Here is a 22,421-nt window from a genome sequence, read left to right as displayed (position 1 = left end):
GAGCCCTGACAAAGGAGGTGATACCTTCTCTGTGCTTCCTCTCTCTTCTCCCCTCCCCGCCTTCCTAACCCTGATGCAAAACGTTATTTATCTGCAAGTAACTTCACGTAGAACTGTACTTTTGTCATCCAAGAATCTTTCAACATCACCAAAGCTTTGTGTGTGTGAAGATTGCATTATGTTTCTCTGCATCATGAGCACTTCTGTTGTTATGGCACGAAGATTTGTGGAGCCAACAGCAAATGCTCACTTGTGAACGGGATGCAGAGCAAGATGAATTTGGGATGCTCAATAAGCTTGAAATCTTATTTAGTCATGAGCTGCGCCTAATTTATTAAAATCCGGCGCCCAATTAGTGGAAAGTTTTTTAAAGCCACAAGTGTAGCAGAGGCCAAGCCTTCCTCAGCAATTAAAAAGTTACGGTTTTGAGCTACGACACTCAACCTGATTTAGCACTTTGGCTGTCCTTGTCATCACCATGAATGAGCATTTGTTAGCATCTCCCTAGTTTGAAAATGCTGTTCTAATAGTACCAAAAATCTGGCATTTCTTAGAGTATTAATAAGAGTCTCGCAGAAACTGCTAAAATGAGCTACTGTGGCTAGGTGGAATCACCTTCTCTCAGAATGATTTTGGGGTGCTGCTAGTCTGAGCTGTTTTAGGGGTGCAGTGATTCGTCCTGTCAGGTCCCAGGATTTGTCTTTGGGGCCTTATTGGGAAGTAGCATGGCATGGGTTCTGATCCTGACTCTGCTACTTGCCTGCTGTGTGACCTTGGGCAAGTCATTTCAGATAGTCATTTCACTTCTTTTAGACTGTGAGCCCACTGTTGGGTAGGGACTGTCTCTATATGTTGCCAACTTGTACTTCCCAAGCGCTTAGTACAGTGCTCTGCACACAGTAAGCGCTCAATAAATACGATTGATTGATTGATTCTCCTTGCCTCAGTTACCTCACCTGTAAAACGGGGACTGAGACTGTGAGCCTCACATGGGACTGGGACTGCGCCCAACCCAATTTGCTCGTATCCACCCCAGCGCTTAGTACAGTGCCTGGCACATAGTAAGCGTTTAACAAATACCGCAATTATTATTATATCCTTACAGATAAAATTCCAGACCCCATTGCTAGACATCGTACGGAGTTACTCCAGCCACTTGCTACAGTGTAGTTTATCGTCATTACTTTCATCATCATCAATCGTATTTATTGAGCGCTTACTGTGTGCAGAGCACTGTACTAAGCGCTTGGGAAGTACAAGTTGGCAACATATAGAGACAGTCCCTACCCAACAGTGGGCTCACAGTCACTCTTTCACCATCATCAGGATTTTTTGAGCACCTGCCAAAGGCAGAGAAGTGTCTTAGGGATCTGGGAGACCAGCGGGAGTTTCAGACTCACCTCGTACCTGCCTTTGTGAGCCTTATATTTTTATGGGAAAGTCAATCAATAGCATTTATTGACGGGTCTTGGATGTAGAATTCTGAGCTGACGTATGGGAAAGAACGATGGTTTTTGCAACATTCCTGCCATTCTGGCCTGTAGCGATGGCGGGCGCCGTGCCAGGGACAGCAGGGCCAAGAGGTGGGAATGGCTGCAATCTAATAGTTGGCTTCCAGCTATTATTGGCAGTGTATTTTTTTACCCCAAAATAAACACTTGTAGGAAGAGGATGCTGGGGTGATTGGAACTTGGCAGGGCCTCCTGGGACTGCAGGGGTGAGGCTGAGAGGAACGGGATGGATTGAAACAGCTTGGGAGCACTTAGTGGGAATGCAGACAGGCTGGCTAATGCTCTCCAGAGGGAAAATAGCCATCGTTCATTCATTCAGTCGTATTTATTGAGCGCTTACTGTGTGCAGAGCACTGTACTAAGCGCTTGGAAAGTACAAATTGGCAACATATAGAGACGGTCCCTACCCAACAACAGGCTCACAGTGTAGAAGGGGGAGACAGACAGCAAAACAAAACATGTAGACAGATGTCAAGTCGTCAGAACAAATAGAATTAAAGCCATCACTTTGACCGGTTTGAGTTCCCTCCGTGAGCGGTGCCTGGGGGTTGGGTGTGTGTGTGTTTGAGAGAGAGAGCAGGAAATGAAATATTCATTCAGGATAGGACTAGTGGGCTCACTAGACAGCAGAAGGGAGAATAATGGGACTCTTCCCTGGAAATTGGAGAGGTCAAGTGGCCTACTCCCCGTGCCTTTCCCCATGATTCCCTATTTGGGAAAGAAAAGCAATTGGTATGCTGCAGGGGAGTTGGGATTAGTTGCCCTGGGTCTCAAGCCTCTGGCAGTAAGTAAGCCATCTGACTATCAACATCAGTGATATTTGTTGAGCGCTTACTATGCAGAATACTATACTAAGGGCTTGGGAGAGTACAGTACAACAGAGTCGGCAGACACGTTCCCAGCCCACAGCAAGGGGAATCTAGACAGGTTGAGGGGAAATTCCTGTTTCCGTGTTATTTTATCCGAAGTGTGTTGGTGTAATTTAGGGCTTTAGGGAAAGAAGGAAATGCCTTTCGTTTTAAACCTGAAACACCAGATTGTACTGGGCTGTCCAGCCATCACAAGGAAATGAGTTGTGCTTGGATTATGGGACCTTCCTTGGGTTAATAGCCTAACCGTTCAACTGTCACATAGTGCAAGGAGCGCCTTCCGTAGGGAAAAGTTACACCATGACTCCCCAGGATTTCAGCATTCTCTCCTCCCAGATGCATGAAAACTTTCAGATGAGCTCCTGGTGTTTCTGGGGACTGTTTGGTTCTCTTCATTTAGTCTTTTAGATTGTGAACCCACTGTTGGGTAGGGACTGTCTCTATATGTTGCCAATTTGTACTTCCCAAGCGCTTAGTACAGTGCTCTGCGCATAGTAAGTGCTCAATAAATGCGATTGATGATGATTTCCATCCCTGGTGTCAAGAAACACCCTGGGAAAGTTGGTCTTGGGCCTCCAGGCCACTAATAATGATGATAATAATAGTGATGTTGTGTCAAGCACTGTTCTAAACACTGGGGTAGATATGAGTTACTCAGGTTGGGTACGGTCCCTGCCCCACATGGGGCTCACAGTCTAAGTAGGAGGGAGAAGTAGACATTAAATCCCCTTTTACAGAGAAATTATGACTTGAGCGAGGTCGCAGAGTAGACGTGTGGCAGAACCCAGGTTCTTTCCATTAGGCTATGCTGTTTCAGAGCCCTGAGTACCTGAGAGAACTCAGAGAGAACTTGTAGTTGGAGAGAACTGTCTGGAAGTCAAAGTAATGTACCGGTTCTTGTAAGTTGACAGGCTAATTGATGCAAATTTGTTTTTCTGGATTCCCCTGGGGAAAACTTGATCGACAACCAGTCTTGCTTTCTGGCCGGCAGATGGAAGAAGCACCAGGCTGTTTTTTGAGGCTCAACTTTGAAGCCAAACCTTTAGATTCTCTGCAGAGGTCAGGGCAACCACTGTTTCTTTCTTTTTGGAGCTCTCAGAAGCGCTTCTTTTGCCTACAAAAGAACAGGGCCATCTTGAGTTCTTTTATGTCCATTATGCATCTGACACATTAATAATAATAATAATGGCATTTATTAAGCGCTTACTATGTGCAAAGCACTGTTCTAAGCACTGGGGAGGTTACAAGATGATCAGGTTGTCCCACAGGGGGCTCACAGTCTTTATCCCCATTTCACCGATGAGGTAACTGAGGCCCTGAGAAGTTAAGTGACTTGCCCAAAGTCACACTGCTGACAAGTGGCGGAGCCAGGATTTGAACCCACGACCTCTGACTCCAAAGCCCGGACTCTTTCCACTGAGCCACGCTGCTTCTGCTGTGTGTTTCATATGTTAATGAAACATATTGCTGGTCCCTGAAACTCAGATGGACAGGGCAGGGGGACAGGGGGAACCCTCAATGTGCCCGCCACTAGCCGGATCATCATCATCATCATCATCATCAATTGTATTTATTGAGCGCTTACTGTGTGCAGAGCACTGGACTAAGCGCTTGGGAAGTAAAAGTTGGTAACATATAGAGACAGTCCCTACCCAGCAGTGGGCTCACAGTCTAAAAGGGGGAGACAGAGAACAAAACCAAACATACTAATAAAATAAAATAAATAGAATAGATATGTACAAGTAAAATAAATAGAGTAATAAATATGTACAAACATATATACATATATCCAGGTGCTGTGGGGAAGGGAAGGAGGTAAGATGGGGGGGATGGAGAGGGGAACGAGGGGGAGAGGAAGGAAGGGGCTCAGTGTGGGAAGGCCTCCTGGAGGAGGTGAGCTCTCAGTAGGGCCTTGAAGGGAGGAAGAGAGCTAGCTTGGCGGATGGGCAGAGGGAGGGCATTCCAGGCCCAGGGGATGATGTGGGCCGGGGGTCGATGGCGGGACAGGCGAGAACGAGGTACGGTGAGGAGATTAGCAGCAGAGGAACGGAGGGTGCGGATCTGTTTGCTCTGTCAAGCCCCAAATCCCATTTCCTCAGGTCAAGGACTTAGGAACAAATTATGCTGTAGAATCAAGTAAATGCTCTTGTAATAACAGCAGTAGGGACCCGGATCAGAAGAAAGAAGATGTAAGGCTTGAAGGGTTTGGCACTTCGTTATGGGGATGGGCACCTAAGCAACTTCCAATCTTGCAGATTCCTGAAGCCACTCCCTGGCCCTCAGCCCCCCGGATCTTTATCCCCAGGGCCAGAGTTCTACCGGCACGGTTGCGGAGGAATCTCTTTAAAGACATTCCAAGCATGTTACCCCAGTCCCCTTTAGGGATTAATCCTGCCACTTCCCCACAGGCCCAGCTGCTGGGCCCCTGGCTGACAGATCTGCTTGGGATCGACTCAGGGCCACACATGAGCTGCTCACGTTACCTCCACTAATGAGAGGGGAAAATGGTCACCCCCAAATCTCTTTATTCCTTCTTAGACTGTATGCTTTCTGCTGGTGGAAATTGAAATTCTAATAAATCTCTAGTAGATTCTCTATACTGTGAGCTCGTTGTGAGCAGGAACGTGTCTGTTATATTGCACTCTCCTAGGCACTTAGTATAGGGCTTTGCACACAGTGAGCGCTTAATAAATACGATAGAATGAATAATAAATCATTACACATATCATAACCTGATCATTAGACCAAGTCTCTAGGTAGGCTCATCATCATCAATCGTATTTATTGAGCGCTTACTGTGTGCAGAGCACTGTACTAAGCGCTTGGGAAGTACAAGTTGGCAACATATAGAGACAGTCCCTACCCAACAGTGGGCTCACAGTCTAAAAGGGGGAGACAGAGAAGAAAACCAAACATACTAACAAAATAAAATAAATAGAATAGATATGTACAAGTAAATTAAATAAATAAATAAATAGAGTAATAAATATGTACAAACATATATACAGGTGCTGTGGGGAAGGGAAGGAGGTAAGATGGGGGGATGGAGAGGGGGCTCAGCACATCCATTTTAATTCCCCATCATGGTACCTCTCTAATTCCATCAATCTTACAGTGGTGTTTATTGAGGGCTTATTTTATACAGAACACCATACTAAGTGCTTGTGAGAGAGACACCAATAATGTAAATGCATTAATATAGCTATGACTCCTGTAATTCGGTAGCAAATGTTGGTTAATTTTAATTTTTAGACTGTGAGCCCACTGTTGGGTAGGGACTGTCTCTATATGTTGCCAACTTGTACTTCCCAAGCGCTTAGTACAGTGCTCTGCACACAGTAAGCCTCAATAAATGCGATTGATTAATTTTGGTAAAGGAAGGACATCGACCTTGGTTCAGATACTTACTCCTTTTTATAAAATTGTTCCTCTGAAAGAAGTGGTTTCTAACTTACATCTTGACTTAAGGTGTAATTTTGAGGAACTAAATGTGTCCGAAGACTGCCTCTATTCACGCTGACGTGTTTTGGGTGCTAAGTAATTTAATCTGATTTATGTTTGTTTTCCAGTCAGTAAAATTAGAGGCTGGATCATGTGTTGGAAGGGGATGTCTATGAGAGGGAAGATTTAAAAAAATAAAACAACTGAATTCATTTTAAATTAAACAGTAAAAATTAATTTATCTCATGTAGTTTAGTTGAGGAAAATTCTTTTGGATATAATGATTATCGTCTGGCAGAGAGCCTGTGGATTACATCACACCCAGAGATGCTTAATCATAAAGGTTAAAAAAAAGAATTTCTCAAAAGAATTTGGATTTACCTTTTGAGGTTAACATTCAGAATGTACTAATGTAAGTTACAACTTAATAGATGTAGAAACATGGCTAACTAAAGGAGGGAAGATTTATAGGGTTGTGATTAAAACAGGTGACAGGGTAGTATTCTGGGATCTATTCTTAGTTCTACTATTCTGTTTCCTGAAGCATGCCACTCAGTCTTCCTAGTGCCTCAGTTTACCAAACAATGACATTTTCCACTGATTGAAACGGGCCCCATGAAGATTTATTTATGTGTGTAAAGAACTTGCAAATCTCAGGAGAAAGATGCTGTGGAAGTGAAAATTAGCATGTCAGAATGATTTTGAGGTTGGACATTAATCTTCATGAATGACTAATTATGGCATTTGGAATGCTTCAGCTCCAGAGGGAATGGATATTGGATCTTGTTGTGTTGGATTCACTAAGCTACCACCACAACAGCCTGAAAATAAATCCACTCTCTGGCCAGGTTATAAAGAGATTGATTTACTTCTTCGAGTGGTTACTAAATATCATCCGGCATTTTCAGTGGCAGAAGCAGAAAAGAAATCAAGTTCCTAGGTTGTATTTTTCAATATCCTTTTCTCAGAGTGATGGAGGACCTGGGCGCACCAGTGAAAAGTTTTAATCCTACCTCATTTTAATTCCACTAACCAGCTAGAGCTTCGCCAGCTGCGTTCCTCTTGGCTAGTGCAGTGCTCATCACACAGTAAGCACTCGTTATAATTACCATTGTGACATTTAATTCCTCACAGCATCCAAAAGGGCCTTGATAGCCCCTTAGGTGGTTCTAACACTCAGGGCCAAGACAAATATTGAGCTACTGTGGATTTGTACTTCCCGAGCGCCTAGTACAGTGCTGTGCACACGGTAAGCGCTCAATAAATATGATTGAATGAATGAATGAAGTCAGATTGGCTTATTGTTCCCAAATTGGGTCTTTAAAAGAAACTCAAAGAAATTTTGTTTCAGAAAAGTTAATGAATTGGAAGTGCAATTAAACCCTCACCTTCCAGCCCATGTGGAACAGAAAGATTTAGGATGACTAGCCTCCAAACACGAATACAGTGATGTTTTATGGTGAAGGGCCCATAGGCCACATAAAGCCTGCGTGTCTTGTAGGGATGTCTGGAGCGTGTTTGGAGCCTCATGGAATCGCGGAGTATTTTACGGTTTTAAACAAAGAGGAAAATAAAAGAGTTCAGTTAATCCCTGAAACAACCTTGGGGGGTGAGAGTGCTTGGGGCTGGGATCTCCTCTTCAAATTTTACCATTGGAAAAACTGAGGTGGACAGTATCACTCGTCATAAAATAATGGGAGAGACAAAAATAGAATCCAGACCACCCCCCCTTTCACTAACCCACACTTCCTTTCATTGGTCTGCTTTTATAAGGCCACCTAGTCGATTTGTGAAATTAAGGTGCTCTTGCATCGTTCTGAACTTCAAAACAGCTTGCAAGATGACTACCAAATTAGGGGCTGAGATTGACAGGATTATATAAAGTAGGAATACGGTATTTTTCCAGCTGGTAGTTTTAAGGTCAGACCCATGACTCAGAGCTGTGCACTGAAACGGTGGCATGCGTCAGTGAGATGTTGCCAGGAGAACAGCATAGAGTGTCCTTGCTCTCTGCAGCCTGCTCACATTGCTCCCTTATCAGCCGTCCCTGTGAGTCCTCCCGTTCGAATTGATCAACGCACGCCGCTTTTAAAAATCAAATCTTTTGGCGGCTTGAACTTGGAGAAGGCGGATCACTGCACAGGCACCCTGCGTCCCCTGACCAGAGCAAGGCAGATGGGAGAAACTTGGAATTGAGCACGAGTTGGGGGCATTTGGGGAGGTCCAAAGTTTATATGTTTGTACATATTTATTACTCTATTTATTTTACTTGTACATATCTATTCTATTTATTTTATTTTATTAGTATGTTTGGTTTTGTTCTCTGTCTCCCCCTTTTAGACTGTGAGCCCACTGTTGGGGAGGGACCGTCTCTATATGTTGCCAACTTGGACTTCCCAAGCGCTTAGTACAGTGCTCTGCCCACAGTAAGCGCTCAATAAATACGATTGATTGATTGATTCCCATTTCACCCCGAGAAGGGATTCTTCAAGCGAAGGCAGCCCTACTTCTTGGAGCCTGAAGTGTGACAGGAAGGGTGGCGTGGGGAGGAGAGGCACAAGGAAAGCAGAAAAAGAGAACCGGAACAGAGGGGCGAGCCAGAAAGAAAGGCAGTGGGAAGAGTAGTGGTGTAGAAGCATTTATTAAATGCTCACTTGGTGGGGTGTACTAGGGGCTTGGGAAGTGCTGGGAAGTACAGGATAACAAATTGACATGGTCTCTGCCCACGGGGAGCTTACACTCTAACTGGAGGACACAAACACTGAGACATAGGGTAAAAAAATGTGTAAATAAATGAATAACATTGGTAAGTATACATAAGTGCTAAATTGGGTATAAATAAGTTCATAAGTGCTGGATGGACACACGCACACTCTCTTGCTCTCTCTCTCTCTCTCTCTTACACTCCCTTTCCCCCACCCCCCAGTATTATCTATGCATCCTCACCTCCTTCCCTTCCCCACAGCACCTGTATATATGTATATATGTTTGTACATATTTATTACTCTATTTTACTTGTCCATATCTATTCTATTTATTTTATTTTGTTAGTATGCTTGGTTTTGTTCTCTGTCTCCCCCTTTTAGACTGTGAGCCCACTGTTGGGTAGGGACTGTCTCTATATGTTGCCAATTTGTACTTCCCAAGCGCTTAGTACAGTGCTCTGCACATAGTAAGCGCTCAATAAATACGATTGATGATGATGAAGTGACTTGCCCAAAGTCACACAGCTGACAAGCGGCGGAGCCGGAATTTGAACCTGTGACCTCTGACACCCAAGCCCGTGCTCTTTCCACTGAGCCACGCTGCCTCTCTAGTACAGCGCGTGTCTCCACATGGGGGTTCAGTAAATGCTGCTAAAGCTTCTCCTCCTCGTGCCAACGTGCCAGAGCAAGGCAGATGGGAGAAACTTGGAATTGAGCACGAGTTGGGGGCATTTGGGGAGCCGGCCTTGAGTATTCCCAATAAGTCCCTCTTAGTGGGCCAGGAGCCACACGGCACTGCGTAAGAGAGCCAGTCCTTGCTTCAGAGCCTGTTAGAGTAGAGATATGGAAGCACAGGCACCTCTGGAAAGGCAGCCCAACTAGGTGTAGCCGACACTGTGGCCCTCTTTACGGTGATTATTGCACTAAAAAGAATAAAAATGTTGGTGTTGAAGTGCCTACTATGTACCAAGCACTGTAGTAAGTGCTGGGGTAGATACAAGATAATCAAGTTGGACACAATCCCTGCCCCAGATGGGGCTCACTCCCCAAGTTGGAGGGAGACCAGGCACTGAATCTCCGTTTTATAGATGAAGAAACTGAGGCATGGAGAAGTTTTGACTTGCCCAAATAATCTCACAGCAGGCGCTCCTTCCGCTGGCCACGTGATGGAACCCAAATAAATGAGTTTTTTTGGCTCTGTTGGCCTTACCAAGAAGTCCCGCAGCTCCGGACTTGCTGTAGCTGCTGAACGTACAGCATTCTGCCCGCTGTAAGGGCCGTGTTGAAATTGCTGCCTTTAATCCATTCATCCACTCACCATCTGTGCAATTGTGGTCTGTCCTAAGCGCACTGTACCAACAAAACACTGCCTGAGATAGCTGCCCACGAGACCTTAGCTACCGGTGATTGGATCATTAAATCATTCGATCAATTAGGTAAGACCCAGGTGATTAGAAGTCCTGAGAACATTTAAGTGCTCGCGTAGCTTCCTTCTCCTGTATGCATATTGTTGAAACGAACCTGTTTCAGTCTCATGCTCTTTCCACTAGAACATGCTGTCTCCCCACCAAAGAAATGGAACTTAAAAAAGACCTTCTTACAAGCAGGGCCAGAAGTTTGTAATGGATCATCTCCCTTGAAAATGCAAAGGTCCCAGAGGGCCGAACCGTATCTTTTGTGTGTTTGGTCTTTGTAGGACTCTATGTTTGGTTTGCTGTCTTGCACCCTGCCATGCACTTAGCGGGCGTGCACAAGCATTGATTCTGCTGCTGCGTTCTCCATAAAGAGGGGTGCTCTCCTGCCGTTGGTTTTAGAAGAGTCAACATAAGTAGTTATGGAAGTCGGCCTGGGAATGTTTATTCCTCAAATATCCATCAGAGGTTTACCATGTCAACAACAGGTGTTGTTTGTGATTGCCAGGAGCCAGCGTGGTTGAAAGGGCTCTGGAAGCCAATATGGTAGGACAGAAATAAAATAGAAATAGCTCCTTGGAATGAGGAGAAGAGATCTGAGGAGAATTTGAGTACCTGAGAAACAGATATTCTCTGTTCTCTCAGAGAAGCAAGGTGGGGGCACGAGGGAGATAAGTTCTTGCAATGATAGGGAAACTCAAGCTATGGTACTTGCTGCTTCCGATGCAGAGCCCCGTGCCCATGCTGTTGCTCTCGACCCCGCAACAGTGCCCTGTGCCCACAGTTGGTGGGTGAACATATATGTATATATGTTTGTACATATTTATTACTCTATTTATTTTAATTGTACATATCTATTCTATTTTATTTTGTGAGTATGTTTGGTTTTGTTCTCTGTCTCCCCCTTTTAGACTGTGAGCCCACTGTTGGGTAGGGACTGTCTCTCTATGTTGCCAACTTGTACTTCCCAAGTGCTTAGTACAGTGCTCTGCACACAGTAAGTGCTCAATAAATGCGATTGATTGATTGATTGATTGATTGAACAGGCCCCAATTTCCCAGCCCAGTCAAGCACTAGGCAGCGTGCATTGTGAAAACACAAGTTAGGACGGAATTGAATGGATGGATTTTTCCTCTCCTCAAGTTTTCACTTTCTTTACTGTACGTGTAGTTTGCATTTCTTTTTGTGTTTTCTCTTTCCAGTTTCTATGCTTTTTCCTCTTCTGCTCTGTCCCACTCCAATTCCTTCTTTTTGCCGTAGACTCCTTACAGCACTTATATGTATCTGTAATTTAACTTATTTATATTAATGCCTGTCTCCCCCTCTAGACTAGAAGCTCATCGTGGGCAATGAGCATATCTACCAACTCTGTTATACTGTACTCTCCCAAATGCTTACTACAGCGTCTGCACCCAGTAAGTGCTCAATAAGTGTGATTGACTGACTGTGCAGGACTCCACTTTGAAAGAATTCATTTAGAAATGGTGGCTTAGTGGAATGAGCCTGGGAAATGGGAGACCTGGGTTCTACTACTGACTTCGCCACTTACCTGTTGTGGGGCCTTAGGGGAGCCAAGCAGCTTCTCTGTCCCTCGGTTTCCTCATTTTTAAAATGGGGAAAATTTCCGTGCTCGTCTTTCCTCTTTAATTGAGGGTCCTCTGTGGGACAGGACTGATTACAGTCTGATTATCTTGTATCTTCCCAGTTGCTTCCCCCAGTGCTTGGCACAAAGTAAGCATTTACCAAATATTATTGCTACTGATTCTTCTTCTGGTGGTATGTAACGTTCACTTCGACCGGACAGGGATCTCGGAGTCACCCGGGTCCACGCTGGAGTGCCCTTTCTGCTTTGGGTGCGTTGAGCACGTGGCCCAAGAGGTGAATGCGGTCCACTTGACTGAGATTTTTATTACCCAGTCAGTTAGTACACACAAACAAGGAAGCCAGTAGGGCTTAGTCAGAATTTAAATGTGCCCAGACTGAGTACAGTCTACGGTTCTCTTGAGAGGAGTTCAGTCTATTCAATATTCCCATTGACTTGATCAAAATGAATCCATGCCTAAGTGCTAGCTTTGTAACTGTCCACTCTTGTACCAATAAAATGGAATAAATTGTCATTATTATTATTATATTGTGTTTATTATGTGCCAGACACTTGTGTAAGCAATGGGGTAGATACAAGATATTCAGGTTGCACACAATCCCTGTCCCATATGGGGCCTTCAGGCCAAGGAGGAGGGAGTAGGATTTATTCCTTTTTTATTACTGCTGAAAGCACCCATGTTTCTGAATAGCCAATGATCTGTACCTCACCAATATTCATATCATTAAAAAAACTATCTTGGCCCACACATGCACAGATTTTTTTTTTTTTTGGATTCTGTAGCCACTTTTGGAAAAAAAAAATATAGAACCCAAAATCAACTAAGCATTAGTGCTATTCTTATAGGGAGAATGAAAGAGGATAACTAATAATTGAGGCATTTAGGTGCTTACTATATATTATAGGTGTGTTGTGAGTCAGTGGTGTTTATTGAGTGTTTACTGTTTGCAGAGCATTGTACTCAGCTCTTGGGAGGGTACAATACAATCAATCAGTCAATCAATCGTATTTATTGAGTGCTTACTGTGTGCAGAGCACTGTACTAAGCGCTTGGGAAGTACAAGTTGGCAACACATAGAGACAGTCCCTACCCAACAGTGGGCTCACAGTCTAAAAGTACTAAAAATACAGCAGAGTTGGTAGACACGTTACCTGCCACAAGGTGCTTACAGTCTAGAGGACGTCAGATACAGTCCCTGCCCTCCATGAGTCTCACAGTGTAAGGGGAAGGGAGGATGGGTGTTGAATCCCTGTTTTACAGGTGAGGCAACTGTGGCACAGAAAAGTGAAGAAAATTGCTCAAGATCACATAACGGGACAGTGGCAGAGCTGGGGTTAGAACCCAGGTCATACCTCTTTCTACTAAACCACACTGCTTCTCTAGCCCCGGGAGAAGAAACACTTAAATCTATCGCCAGCCGCGCAGTGATATTTTAAAATGTGAGTCTGGGGTGAGGTTGTTGATGTCTCCAAACTGGCCTAGAGCCCCAGGTTGGGTGAGGGCTGAGGATCTTACGTCCTGGGCCTTGGGGATTTACTGCCTTCACTCCTCTGGGCTTTAGAGCTGCTTGCTTTTGAGAGCTCGGCACGCTCCAACTCCTCCTGCATGCTCTTTATGCACAAGTCGTGCTCTTGTCCCGTAGGTTGGCAGTCAGAAAGAAATTCGAGATGGCCAGAGTTGCCCAAGTCCTTTTCTGGCTGGGAATGTAGAACGAGAAAATAGTCGGGAAAACACAATGCTGAATCATCCTGTATCATAGTGCATGACTCTATGCCTTAGTCTTGTGTTTGGCTGAACACAAAATCCCTGACAAGGTAAAACTGGTTAAAAAAAGGCAGCAAATTATTTTTATTTCCCTCATTCCTGCAGTAATAGTAAAGTGGAAGCCATTATTAACTCTCAAAAAGCCTCCTATATTCCTTTTTCGCTGCGGCCCCAGGAAGTAGTGGCCTAGCGTCTAAGCCAGTGTTCAGAACTTTGTGACTCCCTTCACGTAAAGCCAACCCAAAAAGAAGGGTGATTGCGACCGAATTAGCTCTGGTTGGCTCTTTGTGTGTCCCTATCCCAGCTTCATCCGGGGCGCCGAGCCTCCTGCTGCCGTGGGGTTGGTAGTTGAAGAGAAACCTTTGTTTTTAGTATCATAAATGGCCCCAACAACTCCTCTTGGCAGTCAGAAAGCTGGTGCGAATGGGCCCAGGTGAAACTAATTGACACTGAAGTTAGCTCAGGTGATTGAAAGTGTGAAAAGCTGAACAAAATTGCGTCTGACTTGGGTGAATAACTTGACTCTTGAATGATCCACTTTCCATTCAGGCTTTTGCCTGCCTGCTTCCCTCATGGGATGGTGAACTTCTTGAGACTGGAGGATGTATGTCTTGCCCCTGTTGGACTCTTCAAAGTAGTGATGATGATGATAATTGTGGTATTTATTCAGCACTTAAAATGTGTTGTCTTATGTCGTCAAGTCGTCTCCGACCCCTAGCAACGCCATGGACACATCTCTCCCGGACCGCCCCACCTCCATCTGCATTCGTTCTGGTAGTGGACCCATAGAGTTTTCTTATTCATAATGGGCAAGTGGCTTACCGTTGCCTCCTTCCATGCAGTAAACTCGAGTCTCCGCCCTCGACTTTCTCCCATGCCACTGCTGCATGGGAGTGAGTTCTGACTTGTAGCCGATTGCTTTCCAATCGCTAGCCACTGTCCAAGCTAGGAATGGAATGGTTATAATAATGGCACTTATTAAGCGCTTACTATGTGCAGAGCACTGTTCTCTGCTTGACTCTCCCTCCTGTAGTTGAGACTGGTAGAGTACTGGAAACTTTCCAGGTGCAACCCTGAGAGGGGAAAATGTGTTAAGTGCTTACCATGTGCCAAGCTCCGTGCTAAGCACTGAGGCAGATACAGGATAATCAGATCTGACACAATCCCTGTCCCAAATGGGGTTTACAGTTATTTATTGCCCCTTTCTTCAGATGAGACAACTGAGGCAAAGAGAAGTTAGTGATTTGCTCAAGGTCTCGTATCAGGCAAGTAGAGGAGCCAGGCTTAGAACCCAGGTTCTCCGACTCCCAGAGAGTGCTCTTTCCACTAGGCCAAGCTGCTTAACTTTCACCCAGCAGGAGCTCCAGAGATCGGGGTGACTGTCTAGGTGTGTGGGGTCAAGGGATGTGAGTTTGGGGGAGTGACTTGATTTGGCACGGTCAGGAACCCTAGAAATGACAGCGTTTCAGAGCATGGGGGGGCTCCTCCCTGGGGGTTAAACGCCTTGAATGCTTAGTAGAGTGCTCTGTGCTCGTGTAAGCACTCAATAAATACCATTGATTGATTCAGATCGTGCCAGCACAGACTTTTAAGCCTTATTCCCAAACGCAGGGGTCTTGGGCCTCACGATCTTAACCACCTCACCGACTCCTCTCCTATCCCTTGGCTACATTCTCCTCCCACCTGCTTCCTGCCTTTTTTCACCTACTTTTTCTCCACCTTCCAGATCAGGCACTACCTGATCCCCTGGGGACACCTCCAGGGTGTATCAAGAGCCAGAGTTGTCTCTCCCCCTCCGAGAGCATGGTTACTTTCTGTCTAGTCATCTGGACCACATTGGCCATTGACTACAAAGCGAACCAGTGTCTTGACTGAAGACTAGGGAGGTGGCTGTGGCCTTATACCACCATCGTCATCATCATCAATCGTATTTATTGAGCGCTTACTGTGTGCAGAGCACTGTGCTAAGCGCTTGGGAAGTACAAATTGGCAACATATAGAGACAGTCCCTACCCAACAGTGGGCTCACCTGAAAGGGGTCTCGTCGGCTGCCGTCTGAGAATCCCTCCACCAGATAGAGTGCAGTGCAAAAATGGAGGAAACATAAATATTTGGTTCAGCTGTAAACAGAGGGAGGGAGTTACAGGAACAGTTTGGGGATGTTGATGTGCGTGTTTATGCTCTTTAAATGACTCATAATTGGATAAGAAAGTGTTGATGTAGAATTTCTGTATTTAGAGTTTGGGGCATTTTTAGCAAACGAAGGGAAGTGGTCCTGGGGCCAGAGAAGGCTGGGGGCTGCCACTCCCCTGGACAGCCCCAGCCTCGCCCGCCTGACTTTCGGTGGGTACCCGAGCTGGGCCAGAGCCATCTGTGTGAAGATGCCCATCGTGGAGCGCAGGTGAGGTGGATGCCCCCACCCCGCAGCAAACTCCAGCCAGCTCCAGGAAGGCCTGCCGAAGCAGGTGCTAGCTTGATGGTGGCAGAGTGGCCACTGCTCAGGGGTCCGACCCGGGCCCTGCTGCTCGGGGGGCCGGGTCAGAGGACCGCGACCCTGGTCGGGCCATGGAGTCCAGCCAGAAGGCTGCGTTGGGGCTCCACCTGTAAAACTGCACAGCCAAGCCAAATCCCCTCGGAGGCTGGCCTGCAGAGTAATCATGATGCTCTCAGTTGATCAATTGAGCAGTGGTATTTATTGAGCGCTTACTCTCCTGCCTTCAATCACGGGCCCATCGCCCCAGCCTCAGGACCATCAGCATAGAAGAAGGACCACTGTCACCATCCGATCTCTTTCCTTTCCTTATATTCACGTTCCCCTAAAGGTTGTGATGATGGCATGACCAATGGGCCAGTGGCATTCCAGTTTCTAAAATTGTCATTGACTCCTTTTTTTTGAGTCATTTAAGGGCTTTTATCCATTCCAGCCATCCCTTTTCTAAAGCCTTCAATCTGGCCGTGGAAAACGCCAGGTTTCAGTCTAGCGTGAAGCATCCGTCAGATGGGTTAGGCCTCTGAGGAAAGTCAGTAATGGCATTTACCCAGTGCCTGGTGTATACAGAGTGCATTTTTCAGGGATTAGGAATATGCAGCGGGAGTGAAGGATGAGATAGATCCCTGCCTTTGGGTTTACAATCCAGCAGGCAAATGAGGCTTCTCATCGTGGCCGGCCAGTTTGAACCCTATTCCTTCTCAACCCTCATGACCATCAACACCTCTCTCAAAGCAGTTGGTTTGGCTTTGTCTGGGAGCCCTGTTCCCATTTCCACCTTCCAGGAAGAAGTTCTGCGCCCCGATCAGCTCTGTCTATAGTTCTCCTGCAGCTTTTTCTCCTGTTCCCAGGGGAGGGGGATCCTGTGTTAAGCATCAGTAATGCCTTTAATCTTGTCTATCCTGGTGCTTAATCCAATTTAATTGTCCCTTAAACGCCAGTCTATCAAACAATATTATCTTCCCAAACAGGGCAGAAATAGCACTATTTATAGGACCTAGAATGGAGTGTTTCAAGTCTGTAACGTAGATTAACAGGGTTGGATCAGTAATAAAGTATCTGGGAGCAGAGGCCAACTTGTGCTCCAGCAGAGTGATGACTTTCTATGTAGCCTCGCTGGCTTTGGAGCTAATTTGGATGCTGAGTAGTTGAGCAGGCATTTATATGTAGCGTTGGGTATTTTTACTGGATCCTATTCTTCTCCCATGGATCACCTAAAATGGTAAGAATTTTCTGCAGGGATTAAGGTTGTGATCTCGGAGGAGGGGTGGGGACATCTGTTCTTAGTTATTTTTGTATTAATAGCCTCCCCTTAAATGTATGTTATCAAACGGGCCATATTCTTATCAGCTGAGGTACTGGGAACAGTTGCCTGGGTGCTGCTTTTGAATTTGTTCTTTTGATCATGGCTTCCGAGAGACACTCAGGTAAAAATCTAGATTTTTTTCAAAGAATATCCACACTGGGTGATGTTTTTTTTAGGGCAATTTTATGAAATGTATGTAGGTTTAAATTACTGTAGATTAATTTTAACGGTCTATCCTGTTTTTGCCTCTTAGCACATGTTCTAAGGCAGGAGGTCATTACTTAGACAAATGTCACCTGATGGACTCTTTTTCCAAAAAAAAAAAACTTCGCCGGGGTGTGCTTTTAAATTCAGTCCAGTGGGAAGAGGTCGAACTTCTTATGAATTTCAAGACAGGAAATCCAAGAATGAAAAAGGCATTCTTGGTTGGAAAATCTGTGGACTGTTTTTTTTTTTTTCTGTTAATTAAGCCTACTTACTGTTTTACCATTTTAGTAGAGCTTCAGCAATCTGAGGGAGGCAGGATAGAATTAGATTGTGCAGGAAACTGCTTTGTTCTCAAGGAAAAAACTCTAGTGACTTCTTGTATCTTCTCCTTTTGAACAGAGTTTTTCTCGATGAAACGGGCATAACCCTTTTGGTGAAGACAGGGCATATCTTCTCAAAGATAATAATAATTTTAACTGTGGTATTTAAGTGCGTAGCACTGTGTTAAGCGCTGGGATAACTACAGCATAATCTGATAGCGCACGAGTCTCTGTCCCAGAGGGGCTTCCAGTCTAAAGGCCAAACTACCCACCCGTCCAACCAGCATATACTTTCAGCTAAGCACTGGGCGGACTGACCCCTTGATGACCGTCTGCCTTTTTTTTAAAAAAAGCTGGAAATCTAGGAGCCACCAGGCAGTGAGTGTATAAAATAATCGAGTGATTGGAAGCTGTTGGAGTGGGAATTTCATGAGCAAACCTGGTTCGGTTGAATCTGCTCTGAAGGCTCCCTGCCGCCTCCTCCCCTTATAGACTGAGGCCGAGGGCAATGACCAGCTACTTGAGGCATCGCTGTCTCTGGGTGGAAAAGGAATGAAATCTTCCAGTACTGCTTCGTAGCTCTTCAATCTGTACAAGGGAAAGCAAGAGTGGAAGGAGAGGAGCAGGGCGTTTGGCTAATAAAATTGACAGTAAATCTTTTTCAGGGAGTTTGTTTTTCAAGTTTTAGATGATGAAGAGATTCGGTATTCAATGTACTTTTTTCATGAGGGCGGAAATTTACATTCAATGTGTGAAACGTGCACCCCGCTTTAGAATGGTCTTTTCTTTTATTCATTCATTCATTCATTCAATCGTATTTATTTAGTGCTTACTGTGTGCAGAGCACTGTACTAAACACTTGGGAAGTACAAGTCGGTGACATATAGAGATGGTCCCTACCCAACAGCGGGCTCCCAGTCTAGAAGGGGGAGACAGACAACAAAACAAAACATGTGGACAGGTGTTAAGTCGTCAGAACAAATAGAATTACAGCTAAATGCACATCATTAACAAAATAAATAGAATAGGAAATATGGACAAGTAAAATAGAGTAATAAATCTGTACAAACGTATATACAGGTGCTGTGGGGAGGGGAAGGAGGTAGGGTGGGGGGGATGGGGAGGAGGAGAGGAAAAAGGGGGCTCAGTCTGGGAAGGCCTCTCGGAGGAGGTGAGCTCTCAGAAGGGCTTTGAAGGGAGGAAGAGAGCTAAAGGGCTTTCATGGGTTACTCTGAAATACATCCAGAGAAGCTAGCTTTTGAAAAGCCATTCGGTTTGTCCCCAGGAATCCACTTTACAAGCCCGATGCCACATGTGTATCTCAGAGCCGTTACAGTCTCTGGGAAGGAGGCACCGTTCCTAGTCCATCCCGTGTGGGTGTCCATAGGCGTTTTTAAGTGTAGCATGATGGAATTTTGACATTTCAATGGCTGGCATGTAGCAGAGGACCCCTGGACTCTGAAAATGCTCAAAATGCTGAAAGAAAACCCTTGCTTTCATATCTCTCCCCCTCGTCCCCCTCTCCATCCCCCTCATCTTACCTCCTTCCCTTCCCCACAGCACCTATATATATGTATATATGTTTGTACATAGTTATTACTCTATTTATTTATTTTCTTTGTACATATCTATTCTATTTATTTTATTTTGTTAGTATGTTTGGTTTTGTTCCCTGTCTCCCCCTTTTAGACTGTGAGCCCACTGTTGGGTAGGGGCTGTCTCTATATGTTGCCAACTTGGACTTCCCAAGCGCTTAGTACAGTGCTCTGCACACAGTAAGCGCTCAATAAATACGATTGATGATGATGATGATGATGACTGTCTCTATATGTTGCCAACTTGGACTTCCCAAGCGCTTAGTACAGTGCTCTGCACACAGTAAGCGCTCAATAAATACCACTGATTGATTGATTGATCTAGATGAGGTAGATGCCGTCTCAGACCCTGCCTGCCTGGGGTTAGCCTGTGGTTCGAAAACGATTTTTGTTTAGCAAAAAACGATTTGGGTTTGCGTGTCCCTGAAAGGAAGCACTTCACCTGACAGTGGGAATGCAGAGAAAAATCAGTGCTTTCAGAATCTTGAAGTGGTCGTCCTACTTCCCCCTCTGCCCTGGGGTCAAGTCTGTCTGCTGGGTTGGAGGGAGCCCTGGGCTTATTCCCGTCCCATCCTTGTCTGTTCTTCCTGTTGAGGAGGGCGGTGGGGGGAGGCAGGCAGGGAAGGAGAAGAGAGCAGAGGTGCTACCCACAGTCAAAGGGGCGGATTTCCAAGCCAGTGAAGAGGCAGACAAAAATGCCCCATTGACAGGATCTTGCCTCCCTTGGCTGTGACAAAAAAGGACCAGTAGCAACAAGCTACCCCGACAAGTCAGAGACCACTGGCATCGATAAAGGCACGGCGGAGTCCGTGGCAGTTTTGTTCAATCTCGTGCTTATGCCGATAAGACACAGGTGGAGTCCATGACATTTCTCCAACCCTGCTATTAGCCTTGCCCTTTGCAGATCCGGCTCCAGAATCGTGTAAATGTTAAGAGTAAATCAGGGAACAGCTTATATTCTGGGAAGTCAGAGAGGGAGAAAAAATCAAGGTGGGTTAACACCCATTCGGACTGGGTTGCCTCGAGCTTGAGCTGAAGAACTTTGAAGGATGAGGCAGGGGTGCCCTCCCTTCCTCAATTTTGAGGTCCGGATGAGGCTCCCAGAGGGTGAGGTTCTGGGAGAAGGTCCAGGAAACAGATGCAGACAGAAAGGGGCTGGAGCCACCAGAGGAAGAAGAAGGGATGGGGCAAGGAGCCTGTTCTGGATGCCCATCTTGTATCCTGCCTACCTGTCTAGCTGCCTGATCATCATCATCATCATCAATCGTATTTATTGAGCGCTTACTGTGTGCAGAGCACTGTACTAAGCGCTTGGGAAGTACAAGTTGGCAACATATAGAGACAGTCCCTACCCAACAGTGGGCTCACAGTCTAAAAGGGGGAGACAGAGAACAAAACCAAACATACTAACAAAATAAAATAAATAGAATAGATATGTACAAGTAAAATAGAGTAACAAATATGTACAAACATATATATACAGGTGCTGTGGGGAAGGGAAGGAGGTAAGATGGGGGGGATGGAGGGGGTCGAGGGGGAGAGGAAGGAAGGGGCTCAGTCTGGGAAGGCCTCCTGGAGGAGGTGAGCTCTCAGTAGGGCCTTGAAGGGAGGAAGAGAGCTAGCTTGGCGGATGGGCGGAGGGTGATGATAGTATTTGTTAAGCACTTACTATGGCCAAGCACTGTTCTAAGTGCTGGGGTAAATACTGGCTTATCAGGTTGGACACAGTCCCTGTCCCACATGGGACTCACAGTCTTAATCCCCGTTTTACAGATGAGGGAGCAGAAGCACAGGGAGAAGAAGTGGCTTGCCTCTGATCACACAGCAGACAATTGGCAGAGGCAGGATTAGAACCCAGGCCCCTTTTCTAGCCACCAGACCACACTGCTTCCCCGCTGTACTGGGTTCCTAGGCCAGGGCACAGGGACCATCAGCTGAGTACAGAGAGCAGAGCTGGTGTGTGGATCCCATTTTTGGCCCCCATCCTTCTCTAAGGTGGGGGCGCAGGGGTTGCCTAATTATGGCTACGGGCCCAGCCATAAAATTGTGGGAGCCAAATTATTGGCTTCACCCCACAGAGCCACTCCCCCACCCCCTCCCCACCCCATGTCTCTACCTCCCCTTCCTCTTTACAGTTGGAGTCCCTGGGATGAAGCTTCAGGACTCTGGGGAAAGTGTGAGGAAGGTTCACTAAATCTTGGTATTTATATTCATGTGCAGGGCAATGTAATAATAATAATAATAATAATGGCATTTATAAAGCACTTACTATGTGCAAAGCACCGTCCTAAGCGCTGGGGAGGTTACAAGGTGATCAGGTTGTCCCACGGGGGGCTCACAGTCTTAGTTCCCAGTTTACAGATGAGGTAACTGAGGCACAGAGAAGTTAAGCGACTGGCCCAAAGTCACACAGCTGACAGTTGGCGGAGCCGGGATTTGAACCCCGGACCTCTGACTCCAAAAAGCCAGTGCTCTTTCCACTGAGCCAGTGTACTAAGCATTTGGGAGGGTACACTAGATCCCTGCCTATGAGCAGCTTGAAGTGCACCGTGGACTGTGGCAAACTTTCCGTTCACGGCGTTTTATACAAAAGATCAATTTTTCCTCCTACGTGAAGTAATAAACATTTTTGTCTCTTAATAGGAACTTTTTTCCATTTAAGGATCAGAAATAAACGTCTACTTTCGTGTAGTTTTGGGAAATAACCACAGCGGAATTAGAGCAGATTAGATCTGGCCCCATGAGGTTCTCTGCTGGATCTAACGGAGTGAATAGGATCCAGTATCTGACAGCTCTAATTGGGCTGTGCTTTGCCAGCCTCCAGAAGGGAGACTTGATCTTAGTAGTTTTTGTTGTAGATCACTTTAAAGTCATGGAAATGCCATTTGTAGCCGTTAGATTATACATTAGGGTGACCCACTGTCCAATAAATCCACTGGCAGTTGATAGCGTGAGTCAAAATTTGGTCTTGTGGTGATGATGATGATGATGATAATGGTATTTATTAAGCGCTTACTATGTGCAAAGCACCGTCTTGTCCGAGAAAACATCAGTGAGTCTGTAAATCCGGGCGGCTACTACACTGGGCTAGCACCGGGAGGACTCCCAGGGCATCCGCATCCTCACAGCGGGATGAGAGTCGGAAGGACCTGGGTTCTAATGCTGCAACTTGCCTGCTCGTGTATACCTTGGTCAAGTC

The 22,421-nt window shown here is 45.7% G+C and overlaps 1 protein-coding gene across 3 annotated transcripts in view; it reads left to right on the top strand.

Annotated features, from left to right (window-relative positions):
• Nucleotides 1-22,421, top strand: part of FHL1 (four and a half LIM domains 1) — an 85,314-nt gene that overhangs the window by 33,675 nt on the left and 29,218 nt on the right. The window contains exon 1 of one of the 3 annotated variants that reach the window (XM_038748172.1): nt 16,992-17,016. The exons of 1 other annotated variant lie outside the window; for it this stretch is intronic. Coding sequence is in view for 1 of the 2 variants with exons in the window: in XM_038748169.1 (XP_038604097.1) it covers nt 17,200-17,221 (22 nt within the window). In the remaining variant the exon portion in view is untranslated. Of the gene's footprint in view, nt 1-16,991; nt 17,017-17,138; nt 17,222-22,421 lie in introns of those variants that run through there. One more of the 3 variants, XM_038748169.1, reaches the window with a different exon arrangement.

This window comes from Tachyglossus aculeatus, chromosome 6, assembly GCF_015852505.1.
Source record: "Tachyglossus aculeatus isolate mTacAcu1 chromosome 6, mTacAcu1.pri, whole genome shotgun sequence".
Taxonomy (NCBI): domain Eukaryota; kingdom Metazoa; phylum Chordata; class Mammalia; order Monotremata; family Tachyglossidae; genus Tachyglossus; species Tachyglossus aculeatus.
This window is presented reverse-complemented; position numbering and strand designations above follow the sequence as displayed.